This window comes from Nymphaea colorata, chromosome 9 (assembly GCF_008831285.2).
Source record: "Nymphaea colorata isolate Beijing-Zhang1983 chromosome 9, ASM883128v2, whole genome shotgun sequence".
Classification (NCBI taxonomy): Eukaryota; Viridiplantae; Streptophyta; class Magnoliopsida; order Nymphaeales; family Nymphaeaceae; genus Nymphaea; species Nymphaea colorata.
The window spans coordinates 6,185,581-6,207,729 of NC_045146.1; the positions used below are offsets into that span (position 1 = coordinate 6,185,581).

Genomic DNA, 22,149 nt, shown 5'->3' on the forward strand with positions numbered 1-22,149 from the left:
TTTTGTTTTCCAGAGATAGGCACTTGTAAATCCTATTCGGTTCCTGGGGTGGCTGGCCCGATAACTTATTGGGCTGGCGGACTAAGTCCGGTTCAACTTAATAAGATTTTTTAATATTATTTATTGATTTATATATATAATTATAATATTTTATTACGATTACTTATATTTATCTACTATTTTATATCAAAAATATATATTTTTTAATTTTAACCAAGTCGAGTCGGGTTACAAGCTAGGGTTTTGTTTGTCAGGCGGGCTCGGTCTGCTTAACGACCAGGCCTACATGCAACCCATTCCTGAAACCCCATGGTGAGTTCAGAATCTATCGGCAAAAGATCCGCGTTACATATTACCCTACCCATTTTGTTTGAGATAAAGGCAGGGGGCGTACCCCATCCCAGACTTTCTCCGAAAGATAAAAACAAAAGATGGTGAGGCACCTTTATAAAATATTATGAAAAGATGGGTTCGGATTTAAAATTTCTAAGACAGACGCGTGCAAGTCACGCGTCCATCCGTGGAGGAGGGTGCGCATTGCGCAACCAACCAAAGATGGCTGTTGCTCATCTGTATGTAGACAGCTGGGGTAGCTTGAAAGGGGGTGAGAAAAAAAAAAAAAAGATGTTTAATCGTAAGCAAACGTAGTAGATTTTGACTAGAGAACCAGACTGAAGGGGACTGTTCCCCGAGTTTCCGCCACCTCCACGCTTTTTACCCTTTCTTTCTTCTCCTGAGAGAAAGGTAAGGCAAGGTCAGGGAGGGGAAACCGGAAACATGGTTGCTTAGTTCGTCAGTTTTTGTGTAACAATAAAATATTAATCTTCACAATAATGTCACGTTTTAACTGTTTTTTAGGTTAGTTCTTAAACTGTTCATCTTTCTTTTTTCTGGACATTTAGAAAACTTTATTCTTTTATTAAGCAGTTTAAAATTTTAAATTATTTCTCTCGATTGGTTAGTAAAAATCATTCTTATCCTTGATCTCTTTTAGCTTTCCATGATTACAAGTACCTTTTTCGTGAAACTAACCTTATAGGATAGTATCTTTCTGTTAAATGGTCAAGTATTTGCTATATAAGTTGTGGTTTTCTAGCTGATACTTATGTTTGAATTAATTTATCGTCTGAAAATTTTAGTAATTTATTTTCAGATCTTCATGAAGTGTTCTTTAAACATGGCATAGTTTTTTTTTTTTTAATCATCAGATTTTCCGACATCGAGATTGGACATGTCAAGTTTGTGAAGTCTCACGTTTTTCCCTTGTTTGAGTACCAAAAAAAAAATTAATTTCTTATTTGCATCCAAATCTCTTGCCTTTTAGTAGGCCATATTTGGCAGTTTCCCTCAAGAACTTCAACTTCCTATAGCATCAAGTTAGATTAATGAAAAATAGTAGACAAGATTGAAGCTTGCATTTGGTAAAAGTTATCTTTAAAAAAAAATTATTAGACAAATAAACTGATCCCTCTCTTTCTCTCTCTTCAAATGAAGGAAGTTTTTTTTACTGAAGTACCAAATTTTGTACTTTAATCCCAAAACGGCCATTATTAGTGACGCCTCTTATTTTCTAGTCTAAAATGTGTAGTGATTTACTGCTTTTATGGATTGACATGTTAAATTGAAAGCGCTTTGTTGACTACCGAAGGAGCTATTGATTACTTTAATTTAAGTTTTAATTTAAGCGGGAAGTTAATGGTAAAGCTAACTCCTTACTATTCAATTGGCGATAAATATGTAACTTGCAATAAATATGTACTTGCATCGAGAAATTCCGATCGCAGGTGAAATTTTCATTTTCAGAATTACTTTTGTTCATAATTTAGAAGGCCACCAGCTTTTATGATTTTTTAGGAAGCTATATTTTCCATAATAAGAGCATATAGTGGATGTTCTTTAGCTTGGAAAAGCAAGAAGTATAAGTTAAAACAATACTAATACAATCCAATAATGAGAGTAATATTGAGAAATTGCAGCTAAGGTTTTTGAATTATTTCAAGTCAACAAACATTTAATTCACGCCGTTTAACAGCTGCCCTTGAAAGTGATATTTTTATTAAAAATTTGAAAATGATACTCTACTTTTTGAAATTATGACAAAAAGCAAGCCCAAAAAAGAAAAATTTTCCAGTTAAATAATGTCCTCCATTTTTTTCCGTATTACAATTAGAAGTTAACTACTGAAGCCATGTTTTTGTAAACAAGAAGTATCTTTCCGTTCTCTACTTGTTTGGACCGGGAGAGAGAAGGTGGGTGCGCGTGAGAATTAGAAAAAGGTCGGCGTTGCGTCCTCCGTTATAAAGAAGTATTGGTTGCTTTCAGCTACTTCACACCCGTTACTTCCTCCCCAGATCTAGATCTCATCTCTCACACGCAGACTCTCCTCCCTTCCCTCCTCTCCTCTGCTCCCTCTCCTATGGCCTCCACTCTCGTGATTGTCATCGTCTTAATCTTCGACATCATCGCCTTCGGCCTTGCCGTCGCCGCCGAGCAGCGGAGAAGCAAGGTATTTTCCCGACCTCTCTCACACACACAAAGAAGAAAGGTTTCCATCTCAAGGAACCAATTTTTTGCTACCTATTGAGTGGTCGCCTTAATTTTTTCTCTATGCGTCGATTATTTGCAGGCCCAAGTGCTTCCTGATGCAGAAAAGTACTACACATATTGCGTCTATGGCTCCGACATTGCGACGGGCTATGGTGCTGGCGCTTTTGTCTTCCTTTTCTTGAGCCAACTTCTGATCATGGTGGTCAGTAAGTGTTTCTGCTGCGGCAGGTCGTTGAGGCCCGGTGGATCCCGCGCTTGTGCCGTGCTTTTGTTCATAGCTTGCTGGTAAGCTTCTAGTGCTGCTGCTGAATTTTCCCTTTCTGTCTGTTGGGTATGAATCGTTTTTCGCTGTAGAAAGAACTGAAGGTGAAAGGAGAATGCTTTTCTTGATTGGATAACACCTTAGCTAGTTTATAACTGATTGAGGTTTGGAGATCTGATGTTGAGACGATTGTCCTTGCGCTTGGAGTCTTTTGCCCATGGATCTGTGTTCTTTCGTTGTGCAGTTGGAGTCTTAGGACGAGTTAACTCTGATACAATCTTCTTTCTTTCTTTTTTTCTCTTCCTGTTTTAACCTGGGATTCGTATGTGAACATTATTGAATCTGTCCAATACACAACCACCAAAATTATTCGATTGGGAAGAATTGGGGGTCTATTGTTTGCAGGTTCTTTCCCCAATTTCGCCTCTGGGAGGAAAATTTAGTCTCTCTCTCTCTCTCGCTCTCTCTCACCCCCACCCCCACCCCACACACCCCCAAAATCCTACCGGCCAACGTTGTCCTGTCTCTAGCAAATTTTCCCAGGTTCCTGTCTTACTAACCATTTTCCCAATTCCTTCCGTGCCTTCTGTCCCAATCAAGTTGTTCGTAGTTCTTTCTAGGCCCTCTGTCCCTAAGAAATTGTTCCAAGTTCCTTCCGGGTTTTGTCTCCAAAGAACTTGTCTAATCTGTCTCTTCCTTTCTAGCAACTTTATTCGTTCCGACTATGATTTCTTCTCTCTCGACATAGAATGAATACACTGCAACGTTGATCAGCAGAAGGGAAAACGAATGGTTGGTTTTGCTTCTTTACATTGGGAAAGGAAGAAAGTGAACTTGGTTAACTGGGCCGTTCCCGTTGTCTACCCTGCAGGTTTACATTCATCATCGCGGAGATGTGTCTGCTGGCTGCTTCTGTGCAGAATGCCTACCACACCAAGTACAGGGCCAAGTTCAACATCGACAATCTCTCCTGTGAAACCATCAGGAAGGGCGTCTTTGCAGCAGGCGCAGCCTTCACCTTCTTCACCTGCATCCTCAGCGAGATATACTACATCACTTTCTCTAAGGCCAATGCAAACCCTTACCATGGCGGCGAGGCCGGCGTGGGCATGAGTAGCTACCGTTGACATATGCTTCGGCTCTCACTCATAGATCTCTTGTATTGCAGTAGTCGACTGCAGAATGTGTGATTGGATCCCCTCGGTTTTTCTGTTCATTGGCTGCACTGTTGGTTGCATCATAGTTGTGAACTGCTAATTCTCTTTTGTAAGAAAGGTTTAATTCTTGTAGCTTGGTTTTTGATGCTCTTTCTTTCCATGTTTTTGAAAAAGGAAAAGCCATATGTAGCATTAGTGCTTTGATGCGCGCAGCTAAGGCACTTGCGGTCCTTTTACATAGGTAGTTGTCACCACAAGCGGTAACTTGTGCACAACATGGTCGACTGCAACTTCCATCCTTCATGCTACGATTGAGCCACAACCAAAACTACATCGACTTCCTTTTAGAGGCTTGCAACCAAGCAATACCTGCTCGTGCATATATTGACCATCTAGTGCGCAAAGTTAAGATAACAGGTTTTATTGAGAAAAAGGACCGGATGTAGCCCTTAGAGCTTGGAAGCTAGCACGCAGCTAAAAGCCTAAAAGTAATGGCCAAGGAATAGCCAGCTGCATCCTCTGCCTTCAGGCTACAACTAGGCCGAAACTTACTCATGAATATGTTGATACTTCTTTGCAGTTTGTACGAAGAGAGTTGCACTTCGTTGTTGGTAAAGTCTCATCTTGTGTCTGTCGGCCGTATTTACAATAGTAACATGGAACCTTTCTAATAGGAGAGAAGTCACCGACACTTTTTTTATCAACTCAATAAAAGCAAAAAGGACGATTTTGTGCAGTTGATTATAAGGTAGTACCTTGATAATAAATCACGATCCACATCTTTTGGTGGCGCAGGATCATAGTCTATAGGAGGGATTTGCCTAGGTGGAATAAGTTCTGGATCCCAACTAACAAAGTAAACATCTCCATTCAAATCACTCCCTGAACAATTCATTGGGGCGTGGCCTTCTCTTGCACCAACAACGTTGATATGATAAGCAAGAAGTAATGACATGGAAAGAACAAAGATAATATGTTAATTATGATGAACGGCTAAGAAGCATGTCTGCCATGCCTAATGCGTACCTTTTTGTGTTTTCATAACTTTTTCTTATTCATGAATGTGCCCCATCTTAGGCGGCCCTATATTCAAACCAACCATGCCACAATTAGTTAGCTACAAAAGACATACACTTGTTCCTCTGTCAATCACAATGAGAATAGACTTTCACAATGCATCACTGACTGGCCGAATTGAAAGGGTATTAAATGGAAAGAGTATTAAAAGGACCACATATATATATATATAGTCCCTAAATGGTCACTCTATTTTTTTTTTTTATACATTAAGAGCCATTAGATCTAAGCCATCCAATCTTAGATCCGACAGCCCACAACCTATGTCACCTTGGTACGTTAAAAGTGTCAGCGGTAGTGCGGTGACACCGGTACGTGCTGGTATGTTTGGATCTGGTTTCTAATCAGAACCAGATCCAAACCATATTTTCAACCAAAAAATACCTCACGGGCGAGAGGCGATGCCTTCTTTCTCCCTTCGTCTCGATTTTGTACGTAGCGGTAGTAGGCTTTGGGCAGCGGCATGATCGATTTGCAAGAGTTACAATGTTAAGTAAGGCAACCCCATAAAATGAAATTCAAATGACAAGCTCAAGAGCAAACTACCACTATCTGTACTTCAGTCCAAATTTCAAAATCCAAATCTAGGCCATGAACAATTCCCTCTTATTCCATTATGAAGACTTCGATGTTCAAAAGGGCCAAACTCAAGGCATAAACTTGGCTTTTATCCTCAAGAAGAAACCTTCATGGGCAAATATTTGTGGCAATAGAAATTTCTGGCACACCAGTATGCTTTTCAAAAATATTTTTTTGTTGAAAACATATACAAAAATTCTGGAAATTTGTGCAGGTCTTGCCCTAATATACAAATTCTACATAATATCATTTGTTTTTTTAATTTTTAATTTTTTTAATTAAAAAATTCATATTATCTTGTAAAACTTTTCTTGTATCCATACCTAGATTTGCAAAAATGGCCATACCAACCGATTTTCTCGTATTGGTAACAGAACCCGTATCCGTACACAGGTGACGTAGCGACAACACTCTTGTCTCACACTCTCTCCTTTTCCCCCACCCTATCCCTCTCTCCCTTCCCCCCCTCAACTCCCTCCCTCTTCCATTGGAAAAGCCGGACGATGCCCCCCTGTCGTTGCAGGAGGGCCAGCCGGATGGCATCAAGGCGACACCATCACGCTGGTCCACCGTTCATGGCAGGGGGAGCTGCCTGATGGCTCCCCTTACCTCTACCCACAATAGGGGAGCCACTGGCTCCCCCTGCTGTCGCTGGCTGCACGGTCATAGCCGGCAGACCAGGCGGCTCCCCCTTACCTCTACCCATTGTAGGTAGAGCCCGGCGGCGAGCCGGCTGACAACGGCAGAGGATGAGCCGCCGGGCTCCCCCGAAAAGATGAGAAAGAGTGAGAGGGGAAGAGAGAGAATGAGAAAAAAGGAGGAAAATCTGGGCCATTCAGATTCTAAATCTGATGGCTCAGGTTTGCTGTTCCTAAATGGGGATGTTGTCGGTTGGCACATCGTCACATGAACATCAGCGATGATTTACGATGCAACAATGGTTCATGATGTTGTTAGATGGCCCGAGGGGTGCGGGATGGGGACGTAGGCACAGGATAGAGAAAATTTCAGAAGGGCATATGTGTGGGTGCAAGGATATATACACACAAACACACGCACACATACACAAAGTCATATCCTAGATTTCATACAGCATTCTATTTCTTCCATATAATATCTATAATCTGGTTCTAAATTTAAGATTTTACAATCGTACTCATAACATAAGTAGACACTAAACAAGTAGCTGTTATATGTTTACTATTATAAATTTATAACTGTATACATGTCCTACATATATTACATATAACATATTGACAAAACTATTAATATATGTATATATATATATATATATAAATGAAGCATATAATATCTAGTATTAAATGCAAAAGTTTGCAGTAAAATAGTAGAAGCAATATAACAGATGCAGCAAAACAGAAAAAGCTGAAAAAATGAAAAAATCGAAAAGTGGAAAAAATGACATTGGCTGTTCCTAACCACACCAAATTCGTGTTCATTGCATCAGGTGCTGCGTCAGAGTTGCACCCGCACCTGCACTTGCACCTGAGTCATGTCAACTTGGGTGCTTTTGCTCTTTTGGTGTGACCATACCATAGGGTTCACTTGATGTGGTGGATGGCTAGAAATAAAAAGTTTATGTTGCTATATATATCAGCTTTTGCATGAAATCTTAGTGCATCTATGCCAACGTTCATGGTGCCACTAAGTTGTCATAACTAACCTTTAGATGATTAACACGGACCAATTGCACTTCAACGTTTAAATGAACCTTGGATAAGAGACATTGAGTTTGCAATAAAGTTTAAGAATGTAATAACCTTGAAATAACCTTAGCAAGCAACCAATCAAAAACAACTGTTTTTGGTAGTTAGAGGAAAGTAAAATCTTCACTCAAATAAACCAAACCAAATTGAAACCATCCTAGTTGGCCATGGCTATGTTAAAGTCAAATCCAAACTTAAGTTAAATTTAGTTGTTTTGATTACCACTATTTGACTCAAGCTTTATGTGTGTTGCCTTCTTGCTGCCTCCAAAACCAATGCCCTCCATCCATTCTAAAGATTACAAAACTTTTTTTTTTTTTTTTTTAAATTTGAAGCTTCTTTCAAGAACCAGTTTTTGTTTAAATTTAAAATGTTGTGAAATTGGAAGGTGTGAAGACAACAAGTTTGAGCTCACTGTTAAAATAGTAAAAAGAAGGCTGCTCACGAAGTTATGCACATAAATGAATGTGGTATTTGAATATTCAGATAATGTTAATGCATTGACAATTTTGCAGGATCTGGTAGGCTGAACCTTAACATGTTTTTTTGTTGAATATGTTGTCAATAGATAAACCAACACGTTCACACTCATATGAGCTCCTCAAAGGTAGGAACTTAATTTTGAAACTACTGATCTAACCATGTGGAGTCGCTTCATTAAGAATGAGCAGGACTTGATTTTTCTTCAAAAGTTTTTGAACTTTCATCAAAACAAGATTAAGGATCCTGTCAGTGTTATATTTAAGTGTTTCTTCAAAGACTTCAACAATTTATTTTCGAGTTTAACCACATTACTAATCAATACAATATCAAATCATTTGAAATAGCTTAAAATGAGAAACAAGAGTAAAATTAGAGAACCTTATACTTGGCTAGTCTGTCATCCATATTTCTCCATAAAGTCAACATTATGTCTTTTCCCTGCAGCCTTGCACATTTAATAGAACAATGATCACCCTAAAAGTCCATAAATTTTATATGAACAACTCATCTAGAAAGCAAAGGTGGCAAAAACATAATGAACAATAACCAAATAACCTTAGCAACTTGCAAAAAGTAGATGCCATTTATTCCCAATGCAGCTGCTGGCAAAATGGGTTATTGGTTGAACAGATTAAAAGGCATATGTCTATTTACAGGTGGACATCATCTTCATCTAGCACAATCATAGTCTCATTCTATTCTGAATGGAGTCAAAAAGGCAATGAGAAGTAGGAAAAATCTAATAAATAAACTAAAATAGACAAATATGGATTGTTTTGGAGGGTAGTTAGTTTAGAGAAAATGCTTACTGTAGAGAAGCTGATGCCTATTTCAAATGTCACATTTGTGGCCAGTAATTTACAAAAAAAAAACAAAAAAAATCTCTAGCTCAACAATTGCATAAGACTGATTGATTCAGAAGAATGATAGTTGGGAAATTTAAATCATGCATCATTATTTTATCTGATCATCTATATGAAAAAAGATATTTGAAGTAAATCAAATCTCCCTATCTCTTACATATATACTCTCACACACACTAAAGGGTTGATGTTGATATTGACCTTATCCTATTAGAATGCAAGATAAAATCATATAATTACAAAAGTCCATCAAGAAAAGAGCATGATGATGAAGTACGGTGGCCCATGAATGCCAATATAACATGGTACACAATAGTAGGCTCTAGGCATTAAGTAGGTTAACAAAAAGGATGAGTTAATACTGCACAGCAATTTTTTTACATAACATGACAAACTTTGTCCCCAACGAAACTGTTAAGAACCCAAAATGTGTAACATGGTATGCAACATTTGCCGATAAAATCTGGAGAGCTGCAAACAAAATTTTCACATAACGTGACTCAAATGTTGTCAAAGGGGCAAACAAGATATTGACTGAAAATCAAATTAAGCTCAAACAAAAAAGCACAAAAAGAGGCCTGAATTTTAGATAAGAAAAAACTTTGTGATGACCTTTCTACTATGGTGAGGAACAAAATGCTTTTGGTAATTATGGAATGCAACAATGTCTCCAGCTTTGAAAAGATACTGAATTTATAGCTTAAGCTCTTTTATGTAAACTTGAAAAATAAATTCATCCCATTAATGGTTAGGCTTTTTAATTTTAAAAAGGAAAGGAAAAGCAAAAAAAGTATTCTATAACATAGAGACCACTTAGTTGCATTATTAAAAGAACAATGCGCTTCACCGAGTTTAAAAACATCTTACATTAAGGGCAATCTTAGTGTGCTTTGGGACAATCCCCATGCTAAAGCCATTGCAAAATTCAGGTCATATAGGATATCACAAAGGAGATATTTTCTTCACCACCTACATTCATAGAAGTCTCCATTTCAACCATTGAAAAACTATCATCTCGCAAACACCACTTTTATTAATATAAGTTTGAAAATTGACAATCTGAAATTGTGGAGATGCCCTTTACTTGGATGAGTAGAATCTGTCACCCTTCCTTGTGGTGACTCTTTATAGAGAATAATAAAGAAGACCATGGTTGCTATTGCACATTTAAAGGATTGTTGATCTTCCATACATAAAACAAGGACTTCCCAATAGACTGATACATCACGGGTTATGAGGTTCCTGCCTTGCATTTCTACTATTGATGGAAATGGATTGGATAAAGGCAATGAGTTCTTCCATTGAACACTGACTTCATGTGGAATCCAGAAGAAGATAATGAATGGTTACAAAACCTAATAAGTATGATTTTGAAGCACTTCTCTTGAACTGCATGACTGTTTAACATGTATATGCCACATAAATTTCTGCAGCTGCAAAACTGAGGGTTGCTATTAATGAAAAGGCAGAAGCAAAGAAAATCCTGCTGATGAAGTAGCTGAGGGAAAAGTTGTGGCCATGTACTTAGCAGGGCCTGGTCAAAAGAGAAGTCGGGAAACATTGGGAGTAGAAGGCTAGTCACTATGGACTAGTGCCTTACCCATGAGACATGTATAGTGCCTTTCCAATAAGATCCTCTATGGATGTTTGTGGGGAAAGATATGAATTCTACAGGTGCTTTCAATAACTAAGAAAAAGAACTTACTATAAGGTTGTGTGTGTATATACATACATATATATATATATATACACACACATATACATATATATATATATATATATATATATATATATATATATATATATATATATAATTTGTGTAGTGATCAAACATAACCAAAAACTATGACAAATTCCTGATCAAATAACGTAGAATAAAATAAATAGAAATGAGCTAAGCTTTAAGCATGTTGCCGCCTGCAAAACTCAATAATTTTCCAAATTATAACTTTTTTCCTGAATGGACAAAAAAGCAATTACAATAAGCATGATTAATTAACAGAAGTTGATCACAAAAAGTGGTGATCCTCCGGCAACACAATATCATGAAAATTCAAAAAATATAAACTAACAAAATTGAATACTGTTTTGGAATTTGAAACAAAGCATATGGATGTAACTGCCAAAAGGGAATAACATACATCTGTGAAGCTGGTGGTGGATTTGGATAATGTGAAGTTGTCTCTCTGTCACCACTGGATGATGAGATGCTACCGAAAAATCTCCAACTTGTGAGTATCTAGCATTACAAATTTCTAGTAATTAAAAAGACATGAGATAATAGTCCAATATAGGGGAAAGTATAAAGGGTATAACCAAAATGTTCAACTATACTTAGAAAAGTTATATCAATTAACACATAGTGAAAATATTCAAAGGTGCATAAATATTGAGGCCTAGAAGACATTCAATATATAATTTTAAAAAGCACAAAAGAAACTCATTACATCTTCTTTCTTCAATATGTAAGTCAGATTCTGAGTAGCTTATTTTGGAACAAGCACATCAAATATTTAGAGAACATAAAAAAAAAATAATAATGAGCAAAAAAGGAGATTCCAGTTGCCCTACTTGTAACCCACAAAGCATAAATTTCAAAAATGAAAACTAGATTTTGTACATAATACATGCAAGAATATTCTGATTGAACTCTGGGCTGGGTTTGTGGTTCAGGTGTATAAAGCAGAAATAACAAATCCCAAATCAAATATGTTAAAAGGCAAAAGCTCTCCAACTTACTAGATCCTTTACATAACAATAAGAGCAAGGAAAGTGTCTCCCAAGGTGCTCAGCATTTACTATCTATCAAAGACTAATTCCTTCCCTTTTGTCAACTAAAAATCTTACAACAACAGAGGGCAGCTAATTGTTGTTGGCCGTCCTCCTCGTTTCTGATCATACATCTCTATTAACGTCAAGTCATTTAGGTGAGTAGGCTTTGCACTACTTCCTGCTTGTTTTGTTTGTTGTTTTACTACCAGTTGTGCCTTTCCTTTTTCTTATTGAAGCTCCCATGGAAACTACTCATCAAGTTACATAGAAATGGGATATAGCATTCAGTTGCAATTGTTCAATAGTATTTTTTTTAATAATCGTACAGAGGGCCAAACATTATGCAAGAAACTAAACCTTTAACTTTCAAGATGAAAATTAGAAAGCATGTTTATTTGACAGCCACCATTAGTTGCATCAAGCAATCTCTCTCTATACCTTATTTTCCTTACCATTTTATAGCTCTCTATTTTCATCAATTGCATTATGAATGTAACCCTTGGGAAAGAAAGTACTATCCTATTGATAATGATGGAAGGGAACTATATGTGGCAGGGCTTCTAATCAATAGGAAAGGTCCCAACAACGAAAAAAAAAAGGAAAAATGCACTCCACGCTAGTATTATTGTTAACTACATCTATAGCAATTCAACCTCTAATCAATATTCAGTCACAAAATAACATAAAAAAAGCCCATACGCTGACCACCACAGTGATCCCATGTCACAGCAATCATGGACAATGCAGGACATCCACCAAGGGTTTGCAACGCTAAAAGGGAACTGGACATTGACATATCTGCCTAAAGGTCAAACCCATGATTGGATGGCATTGTAACAGCAATGTAAAGGCCAGACACAGACAGGGTTGCCTTTGTGTCATGACAATGGAGAGGAATAGAGGGATGGAAAAGAATAGATAGGGATTTCAATTGAAGATAGTAATGACCAGTGGCGGAGCCAGAAATTTTTGGCTATGGAGCACTAGTACATAGAATGTGAATTTTTTTTTTTTTGCTATAGGGCACTAGTACATAGTAACATGAAGATGCAACAGGCAGAAGGGAACCTCGAAGCAAGAAAATAAACGAAGAAAAGAAGAAGGGGAGAAAAAGGAGAAAGAGGAGAAGGAAAGTGGTACGACGAAAGGGAGGAGCCTATGAAAGGTTGGTTTCTTCGACAGTCTGTGTGGTTCTCTTCCTCCTACCGAGGTCTAGTGAAAAAGCTACACATCTGATTCCTTTTTCTTTTTTCCCCTTCTCCTCCTCTCTCTCTGTAAGGAAAATTCTAAGTCCTTTTCCCCTTTGTTGCAGCTTTTCACGCACATTTCGTTGGAAATTTGAGAGGGAAACAGAGGAATTCTCTTTCCCAGTTTCCTTTTGGAGGTAGTGGGAGTAAGGTGTTGGGAGGGGAACGATGGGCTGGTGTGGGCGCCTAGGGAAACAGAGGAATTAGCTTTCCCGGTTTGCTTTTGGAGGTAGTGGGAGTAAGGTGTTGGGAGGGGAACGATGGGCTGGCGTGGGCAGGCGCCCACGCCAGCCCCACGCTGGCTCCACCACTGGTAATGACAATGATTATCCAATGCAAGTCTGCTGGGAGTTGGGTAATAATGTCATATCAATGATTATGCTTACCTATAAGTGGTAATGGACACCATATATATGGCAGTTACTTAATTAACTGCATAAAAACAAATTGATGAGTCAATTTGTTGACAAATTTTCAATTGATGGTGGTGTGATGCAGAGCATTGGCACTGATGGGCACCATCATATGATGATGCCCCCAAATTGCATAGCAAGTAAGGCACCAATGCTGATAAATTCTGTCACCTTCTCACTTTAGGTGATGAAACAATGTCGACCACCATCAGAGTATCAAACTGCACCGCTGACAACATTGCTGACCATCAGAGATCACCTATGGCACTCATGTGGTCCGATATTAGCCATCGGTGGGGTTCAACAATCACTGACACTACAATCACGTTGCATTTAATTGAGGGATTTTGGTGTGTGTGTGTGTGTGTGTGTCTATATATATATATATATGTTGGGGTGCTTTATTGATAACAAAAGAATAATGCAAATATATATTAAAGAAACTAAAAACATATAATTATATGAAATTACAGATGAAGAGGATAAACAAATGAACAAGATACAAACAAATACTTTTTCTCATCATTATCATGGATTTCTTTCGTAACTTCTTTAGCTCTATCTATAGCTTCATAAATAAACCCCATTTTTGGACCTTCTTCTCCATCTACCGTTCTTAAAACTTTGATTTGAAGCTCTATTGTTTTAACAGTTGATTCTACAACCCTCAAAAAAGTACTCTTCTATATAACACCTTCCATCTATTTTCCTTCAGCAGATCTTGAACTCCACCCATATAATGAAACCATAACTTTTAGACCAGCATGATGTTCTGAGAAAAGATTAAAACAATATAAAATTAGTAGCAAATCTTATAGTAACTGGTCATAGGATCTCCTTATTGTTGGTGAACCAAGTCCTCATCAAATTCAAAACAAACATATGACTGTTGATGAACTTTGTGATCTTCTTTTCTTTTCCATATGTGCAGCTATGCTTTTCATTTATTTATATCTTCAAGTATCACATCTATGCAATGAGCTACGAGAGGAGTACAAAATATATTTTCTTGTCTTTCTTAACATCTTTCCAGTTGGTTGAAGATTGTCTGTAATTATTGACATCATGCAAGTTTATAATGTGATGATGCCATAATTACTAAGTTCAATGTAAACATAACATGATAGTAGAAGTTTCTGCCTATGTAGTTAGCACATAGCTCAACCTATAGCATATATTAGGAAATTGAAGTGATCGTCTACATACTTGAAGCTTGATAGAATCTTCCCTATTTGTTAAAAAAACATAATGTGTTTTTTTGTTCCACTTAAGGTGACATATTTTCATGAAATTATTTCAAAAAAATTTATATCAATTTATCATAAATAAAATGACATATTATGATTCATAAATGTGAGGCCTAGAAGATGGTGTTAGAATCAGCCATGCTCAAGGAACAGCTCCATTGTTAATGTGAACCTGCCTGGTAGGTAATTTAAATGAAGCATTAGATTGCTCTATGAATGGCCAAATTCCAGGTTCATTATGAGGGAAACACTTCTAATGTGCAAGGAGTTTAAGTATCACGTCATCATAATATCACCTCATAAAAAATGGAAATAATACGATTTGTAGATAGATGTGCAGTACCGTTTACTAACATTTAACAATCTATATGCGGACATTTCAATAACAGTCACATTCACATTATCCATTTAGATAATCAATAAGACAACAAACAATCATTCACCAAGTAATGAGCAATAGCGCACCCTAGATCAAGAGCATTATGATCCAACAAAATTTTTTGTAGCTTACGGTAAACAAAACAAGTTATCATGCATACTTTACAAGGTGTGGGGTAATTCTTCCATGACTCCATATGAAGTTTCTGGGAGCTCAACATTGCATTTGGGTTACGCTCACCAGCACACCCAAGAGGGACCGGCCCCTTTGTAGCCGAGGGGGACCCTAAACAGATTATTAGAACAAAACCATCATACTGGGCCCTTGGCACTCCTCACTCAACCCTTTTATGGTAGTTTTGACCAGTGTCGATTCATTAGAACCTATCGATCTTCCTCAGAACCTGCAATTTCCAGCCATAGGCCATTAACAAACACTATCATCATACTTAGCATCACACATGAAGCACTCGCAAAATCAAAGAACAAGCATAATATAGTCAAACATGCACATCAGTCAATCACAAATAATCAATTAGTCATCCACTCATATATTCACTTAAAGTAAAAAACTTCAATCATAATACACACACAAAATCATAGAATAGGCATATATAGTCAAACATGCAGTCAGTCAATCATAAATAGTCAATCAGTTATCGCACTCATAGAATCAACTATTCACTCATATCAATAAACTTCATTTATAGTGCCATGAGTAGATTCATTAGCTTAGTAAATCATTCATTTGGGTGTAGATGCCTTCATGTGATTCACCCGTGCCGGCCCAATGCTAGAGTACGTCAACAACTAATACTATTTTCCAGACATAGTCATATCAACTATGGGTCCAACAATCCCAACAACATACTTATTAGGTGCTTACATTATGACCAATCCTTCATGGATTCTACAACCCCAACAACGTGCTTGTTAGGCACCTATATTATTATCAATCCCTCATGGATCCAACAACCCGTAGTCACTTCTCATCATTTCAAATACTTATTCTATTTTGATTATAGAATATCAAATATAAGAAATGAAAACATGCAACAATTGTATAGCACTCAGTAAATAAGAATCAAGTATAAGGTACAAAATTTATCGAACTAAAGATGATTGCATTCAATAAGAAATATCACATCCAAGGAAGCATTTCAATCCTAGGGCTCATCCACAATTCAAATACACGATGAGGACGTCATTTAGAATGCAATACATTCGATCATATGTATGATAACCCCACACAATAAGAGCATTTTCACACTAAGAGAGAGAAAGAACATAACATTTTTATGTTGTTTGGCTGTTAAGCCTACATCCATGATAGGAGAACTTCGCGTTTCACCAGTTTTGGCTATGGTTCTCTCCCACCGTGCTAAATAGAGAGTACCAAGTTAAAGGAGGAACTTTGCTTCTTTTGTACAATATTTTTTTTCTTTATTGGTGAGAGTATCTCTCTTCCAATTGACCTGAGAAAGCTCGGCAGTCTATTCCATTGAGGCTTTCTTTTTTCATAGTTTATCTCTTCCTTCTTTTTAGCACATGATCTGTTTCCACTTTTATCATCGCCTTCCCTTTGTGTCTGATCATGATCACACATCTCCACACCCGCCCTCCCACCCTCAATCTGAGAAGTAGCAGCCAAACGTGCAGCTCAACTCTGAACCTACTGAATAAGTCTGTATTTAATGGCTTTGTGAGAATATTAGCATTTGCTCCTTTGAGCTGTGATGACGAACTTGAGCAACAATTTTCTCGTGCAAAAATGAGCAACAATTTTTAACTTTTGCTGCAATTATGCAAGGTTGGATGATCTACCAAGCCATTAGTAAACACCAAATATTGCTTTTGTGAACACCTTGTTCCCAACACATGGAACATCATGTGTCAATAATGGCCCCTTTTTTTAGAGTGCTTAGTATTGATTCAAGATATCAAAGGGTGCATTTGTGTGTACCACATCCGACCAGTCAGCTTTTATAAGTACTCGCACTAACTATGTATTTTCCTTTCCTCACTTCCCTCTCTCTTCTTTCACTAAGTTGAGCCCTGCATTATGAAAAATTCCCTATAGGAGCCATCCTTTCACCTTCTTCACTATCAGCCCACCTCAATCGATCTCAGTCAATCAACCCTAGCCCTCTCCAAAAGACTCTCTCTCTCTCTCGATCTTCTACCATTGCATCAGCTATTGTGCCATTGTTCTCAAAGAAATACCAAAGGAGTAGGTCAGGACCTTTGTTTCTGTTTTCATTTTATTTTGCCGTATTCAGTTGGATTTTAAGGCAACTTTAGTATTTGTTTGGTGCCTCCGATGGTTCTGTTTTTTCATCATTCTCCATGATTTTGTATCTTTTGCTCCTATTATCTCTTCTCCATTCACAAATTCTCACTAAAGGTCAAAGAAAAATTTCTTTTACCAAATTTGTTTTTGTCTTTGTTGCTTTCCTTTGATTTTTCTTCAATCACTTGGATCTCTTCTCTATAACTTTGATTGATGTTCTTTGCATTTTGTTTTATGTTAAGACCTCGTTTTATTGCTCTATTCTCCTTTGATGTTGCTCTTGGGTCTTGGGGAACCATGCCTACAGACACATTAACATTCAATAAAATTGAATATCTTAGTCTTCTATCTTTTTTTATGGACCTTGTAATAATTAATCTCTGGTTTTCAGAACACATTATCTTCTACCCCTCTTTTTGGCCCATTCTGCATTCCATTGCTTCTGGAGAATCTTACTTCATCATTGCAGATAGCTATGGTTATTTTAAAATATGTTTCATCATTCTGAGGATTGACATTATTTTATATTCATTGTGTTTGGAAGTTTCAATAGTGGCTATAGTGTTAGTGATTTTTTAAATGTTTGCAGATTGGCACTTTGTAGTATCTTAGCCACTGTGTGATACAATATGGGTCGGATAGGATTTTTTAAATGTTTGCAGATTGGCACAACTATTCGATCCAAAATGAATCTCTAAACCCTTGTCCAAGTCCAAACACAAGATTCAAACATGAGATTCAAATATGAAATCCAATTCTCAGATCCAAATCAAGAATTTCAAACTTAAAATCCAAAACTGAGAGATCAAAACAACAAAATTTGATGTTATGAGTTCCATGCACGCATACGCAGACCTTTCTTTTCTTATATGTCTCGTTCTCGCTCCAGAAATGTGTTTTTGAACTTAAATCACTCATTAAAACGCATCGGTGACTAATTGAACCCAATCTGGATTTAAAACGACCCCATAATCACTCAAAACGGAGTCGACTATGTTTGTAACAAAGACCATTTTTATCCTTTTTAATACACATTTAAGAACATGATTTTTCTGTTTTTTATTATAAATGGACTCCTTGGAGGCCAAGGAGGTGAAATCCACCCCCTTATTGATCTAATCGAGGCAATAAGGAGGGGGCATTTCTTTCTCCTCTGTTTATTTTATTATTTATTGATTATTATTATTTAAAAAAAATTGGCTCAACGCCGTGCGCTTGCGCTACATCACGCATTGTTGGGTGTTGTCGCGCACTCGTGTGTCATCGCACAATGCCGCGCGACGCACTGTACAACGTGCACAGTGCGCGACAGAGATGCGCCTAGCGCAAGTACGTGCCTACGTCAATAGGCATGTAGTTGCACCGAGCTAGGGCCTGTGCAGGCCCTCTTTCTTGCTAAATCCGCCCATTGGGAGGTGGTTTTGGTCTTGTTAGGTGGGCATTAACGCTGCCCACACTCTAAAGGGGTATGTGCAGGGCTAAAAGCCAATCCCACTTGGTCAAAGACTATTTAGAAAAGTTAAAATTTATTCAAAAATATTGAAAATTCACATGAAAATGTTGTTAAATTCAAATTTTGAGTTTTGACTCCAAAACTCCTTATAAATACCCCTACAATCTTTATTCTTGGGCGAGAGCTAACCTTTGGGGAACCTTTAGTACTTTCTCACTTGAAGATTTAGAGTTTTCTTTTAGTCTTTCCATTTCCCTCTTCTTATCTTTTTCTTCTTCTCCAACCTTAGAAGCAAGCTTCTCCAAGTTCAAACTCTTCAAGCGAACATAAAAAGATCTCTTGAAGAAGCACCTTCATCATGTTGGAGCTTCACCCAAGGTGACCTTAGGATCATCATTTTGGAGTTTCATTCCTAATATCATCTATATTAGAGGTATGTCGTCCTCCTCTTGTTTTCATTTTTTTTTTCCATTTTTTCTTGCCACCTTCTCATGGCCGTGCAAGAAGGCTCTAAAGATTTTCTATCTGAAATCGAGAGCTAATCTTGAGTGCACCAGAAAGTATGAATCAGGCGAAATAAATTTCATTCCTTCATTTATTTGTAAAAAATGTCTGCTATATTTCTTTACTCATTGTTTATGTTTGAGATGATGCTCATGTATGATGTGTTATTTTTTCTTAATTAATGAGCAAATGCACAGTGAAAATGAGTGTTTGGGCTGAGATTTTTCTTCATTATTATGTTGATTTTGAGATTGAGATTTGTGTAATCCGGAAAAGTTATTCACGAATGTGTAGATGTTAAAATGCATTTTCATGTCATTTTCATGTTTAGTTTCTCTCTTAATCACTCGATTAAGAACCTCAATAAGTGCTTTGTTGCATTGCTCCCTATTTCAAGTGTATTTGATTTTCTTCCATACCCAATGGTGGAAGAAATAAACTTTTTTGTAAGAAATGAAATAATTATGATTTTATATTCACATATAAAAATATTTGGAATTATGTTTTTTCAAAAGATTTTCAAAAGCAAGAACCCTTTCTAATGAGGCCGGGAACTTAGCCTAAGCTCTTGCATGAGCCCAAGTTCCTCTCCAGCTTACATAAAAATCGAAGTCAGATATTTTTAAGTTATGTCTTGATTTCAACTCTCATGAAGACATATACGTATATATATACTATTTACGTATACGTGCACATGATTATCTCTATTTGTCTTTCTCCCTTTATCATTAAACATATTCATTTACAAATTTTCATATACACACAAATGAATATATACGTGTGTTCCATCTTCCCTCTCTAGAATCTTTTGTTTCTCTCTTCAAATTAAATGTCTTCTTTTACAAATTTATATATATATATATATATATATATATATATATATATATATATATCATTTCCTCTAAAATCTCTCTCTCTCTTTTTCCAAGATCTTCTCCTCCCTCTCCATTTGAGTTAATACTTTCTTTTCACAAGTTTTCATATACATACATGTACATATATGTATATATACAAACATATATACATGTATGTATATATATATATATGATACATATAAAGACATGTATCTCCCTCTCTTTTAAATCTTTTATTTGGTACTCTTTAAAATATCCTTTTCTCTCTCTTTTTCCCTATTCCTCTTGGATTAAAGTATTTTCTCTTTTCCATTTTTTTGAATGTTTTTCTTCGTAAGTCTTTTCATTTGCCGACTTTACGAAGACCATAACTCAAGTGATGACCTAATATTGGATTCATGCTTGATGGTCTACAACCTCATTCCACTTTCAAAAACTTTTCTCTTTTCATAAAAATACGTATGACAATTTTATATATAAAAATAAGAAACACAGATGTATGTGATCAGGAATGCTTGTAGATGAATGTTATGGTAGAAATGAATGATTTATTTTTAATCATATAGGATCAATGCATTCATACATCCACATTCACTTAACATCACAAATGATTACAAGCACATCTCTAAAAGAACCTAAGCAAGATAAGATGGAGCTTTAGCTAAAGAGCAACTGAATAGAGCAAAGTATCAAACCTACTTAATTTCTTAAGAGAACACTAAATCAACTTCAAAAACAATTTTCAACAGTTTCCAAATGGTATTTGTAAAGGTTTCCCAAATCAAAATATTTTACACTCTAATGATTCTACGAAACTTTCTCAAAAATTTAAAACATCAAATCTTTAATATTTTCTCAAACAACACAACACATTTAGAACGAAAAAGATGTTTAAGCCAATACTAAATGCTTCAGGAATAAATATAGACCTTGGATTGGTTACTCATGGTAAAGGCATTGAGAATGGTCAATCCTCGTACCGACAGACGAGTTCCTTTCTTTCTCATTTTAAAATAAAATCTCATTTTTCTAGAGCAGTTCAAAAACTAAAAGATTTTCAGGGATGCAAACAAATGTCAAACCATGCCAATGCTATTCTCTTATCCTTAAAAGATATAATCTTTACATTTTCATCATCACAAGAACCAATAACATCATTTACTTTGGAGCTGCTGGAGAAGCCATCCAAAGAGAATGAAGTCATGATGGAGGCCCTTTTGTGCTGGACAAACTATGTCGTGGTATGTGATGTGTCAAATGAAGACTTCCTTCCTCTAATAATGCAAGATAGTGACCTAGTGATGATATTCAGTTCACATATGGATTATTGCTGTGGATGCATATCAATAAAATGCAAAAAGAAGTTAAATGCACTTGGTAGTTATAGGAAGTTTTTTTCCATGCCTAATGGGTTTATGGGTATTTCTTCAAGAGATGTTTCATTAGATTCAGTTCCAGATGAGAATAACTCACTTTCTATTAAGGTGAACTCTAGGGCTGTTTTCCTATGCATTGAACTTCTTACTGCATGTAGGAATTTGGCTGTATATTTGCTTTCTGGAGATGTTTCTTCCCAATATGTTCCTTCTTGACATGGTTGGTTCCATTTGCTTCAAAATTTTGCTGAACCTTTGGTACTTGGTCTTAGATTTGCTTTATCATCAGCTGAAGGCTCTACTATTAAGAATCAGGCCATTGATCTGATAACCTTTGATGCTCCATTATGTTCTCTCTTCACAATTTACATATATCTATTTGTGGTAGTGTCAACATTAAGTGCAAAAAGGAAAAACATTTAGTTTACTGGGAATGAGTATAGAAGTATGCCATCTTGGATACATTATCTTCTATCTGTTGATCTGTTGCTCATAAATGGAATAAAGAGTACTGCAGAGGGGTTGGTTATACACATAAATGTTCCCATGTTCAGTTTACGCATTTCAATGGTGCTACTTCTTAGATCATCTCTCTTGTGAAAAATAGTGTGTTTCTGGTACCTTTTTTTTCAGAAGCACTAAGGCAGTGTTTAGAATCAGGGCATTAGGGAATGAGCAGTGCAGCAGTTTCTCAAAGACTTTTTTAATCTTTGGTGCACCAAAATTTCTGAATATATTGTAACTCCATTCTCAAAACCATATTTTAGGACCATTTTGATGCACTGGCAAGACCTATTCTTTGATTTGGCACCACTCTTCTCTGTCAAGAGGAAAACAATTATCATCAACTATGTTACTCCATGTGTGTGTGTGTGAGAGAGAGAGGAAACTTGTGTTGTATTTGTACACCAGATTTGGAGAAC

General features: G+C 36.6%; 1 protein-coding gene across 1 annotated transcript; it reads left to right on the forward strand.

The window, feature by feature from the left end:
• The first annotated feature begins 2,270 nt into the window (after window positions 1-2,270).
• LOC116260866 (uncharacterized) lies at window positions 2,271-4,098 on the forward strand. The gene is made up of 3 exons (XM_031639386.2): window positions 2,271-2,506; window positions 2,627-2,832; window positions 3,681-4,098. Exons 1-3 carry the CDS (start codon window positions 2,417-2,419, stop codon window positions 3,934-3,936), a joined length of 552 nt encoding a protein of 183 aa, XP_031495246.1. The 5' UTR covers window positions 2,271-2,416; the 3' UTR covers window positions 3,937-4,098.
• The last annotated feature ends 18,051 nt before the right edge of the window (window positions 4,099-22,149 follow it).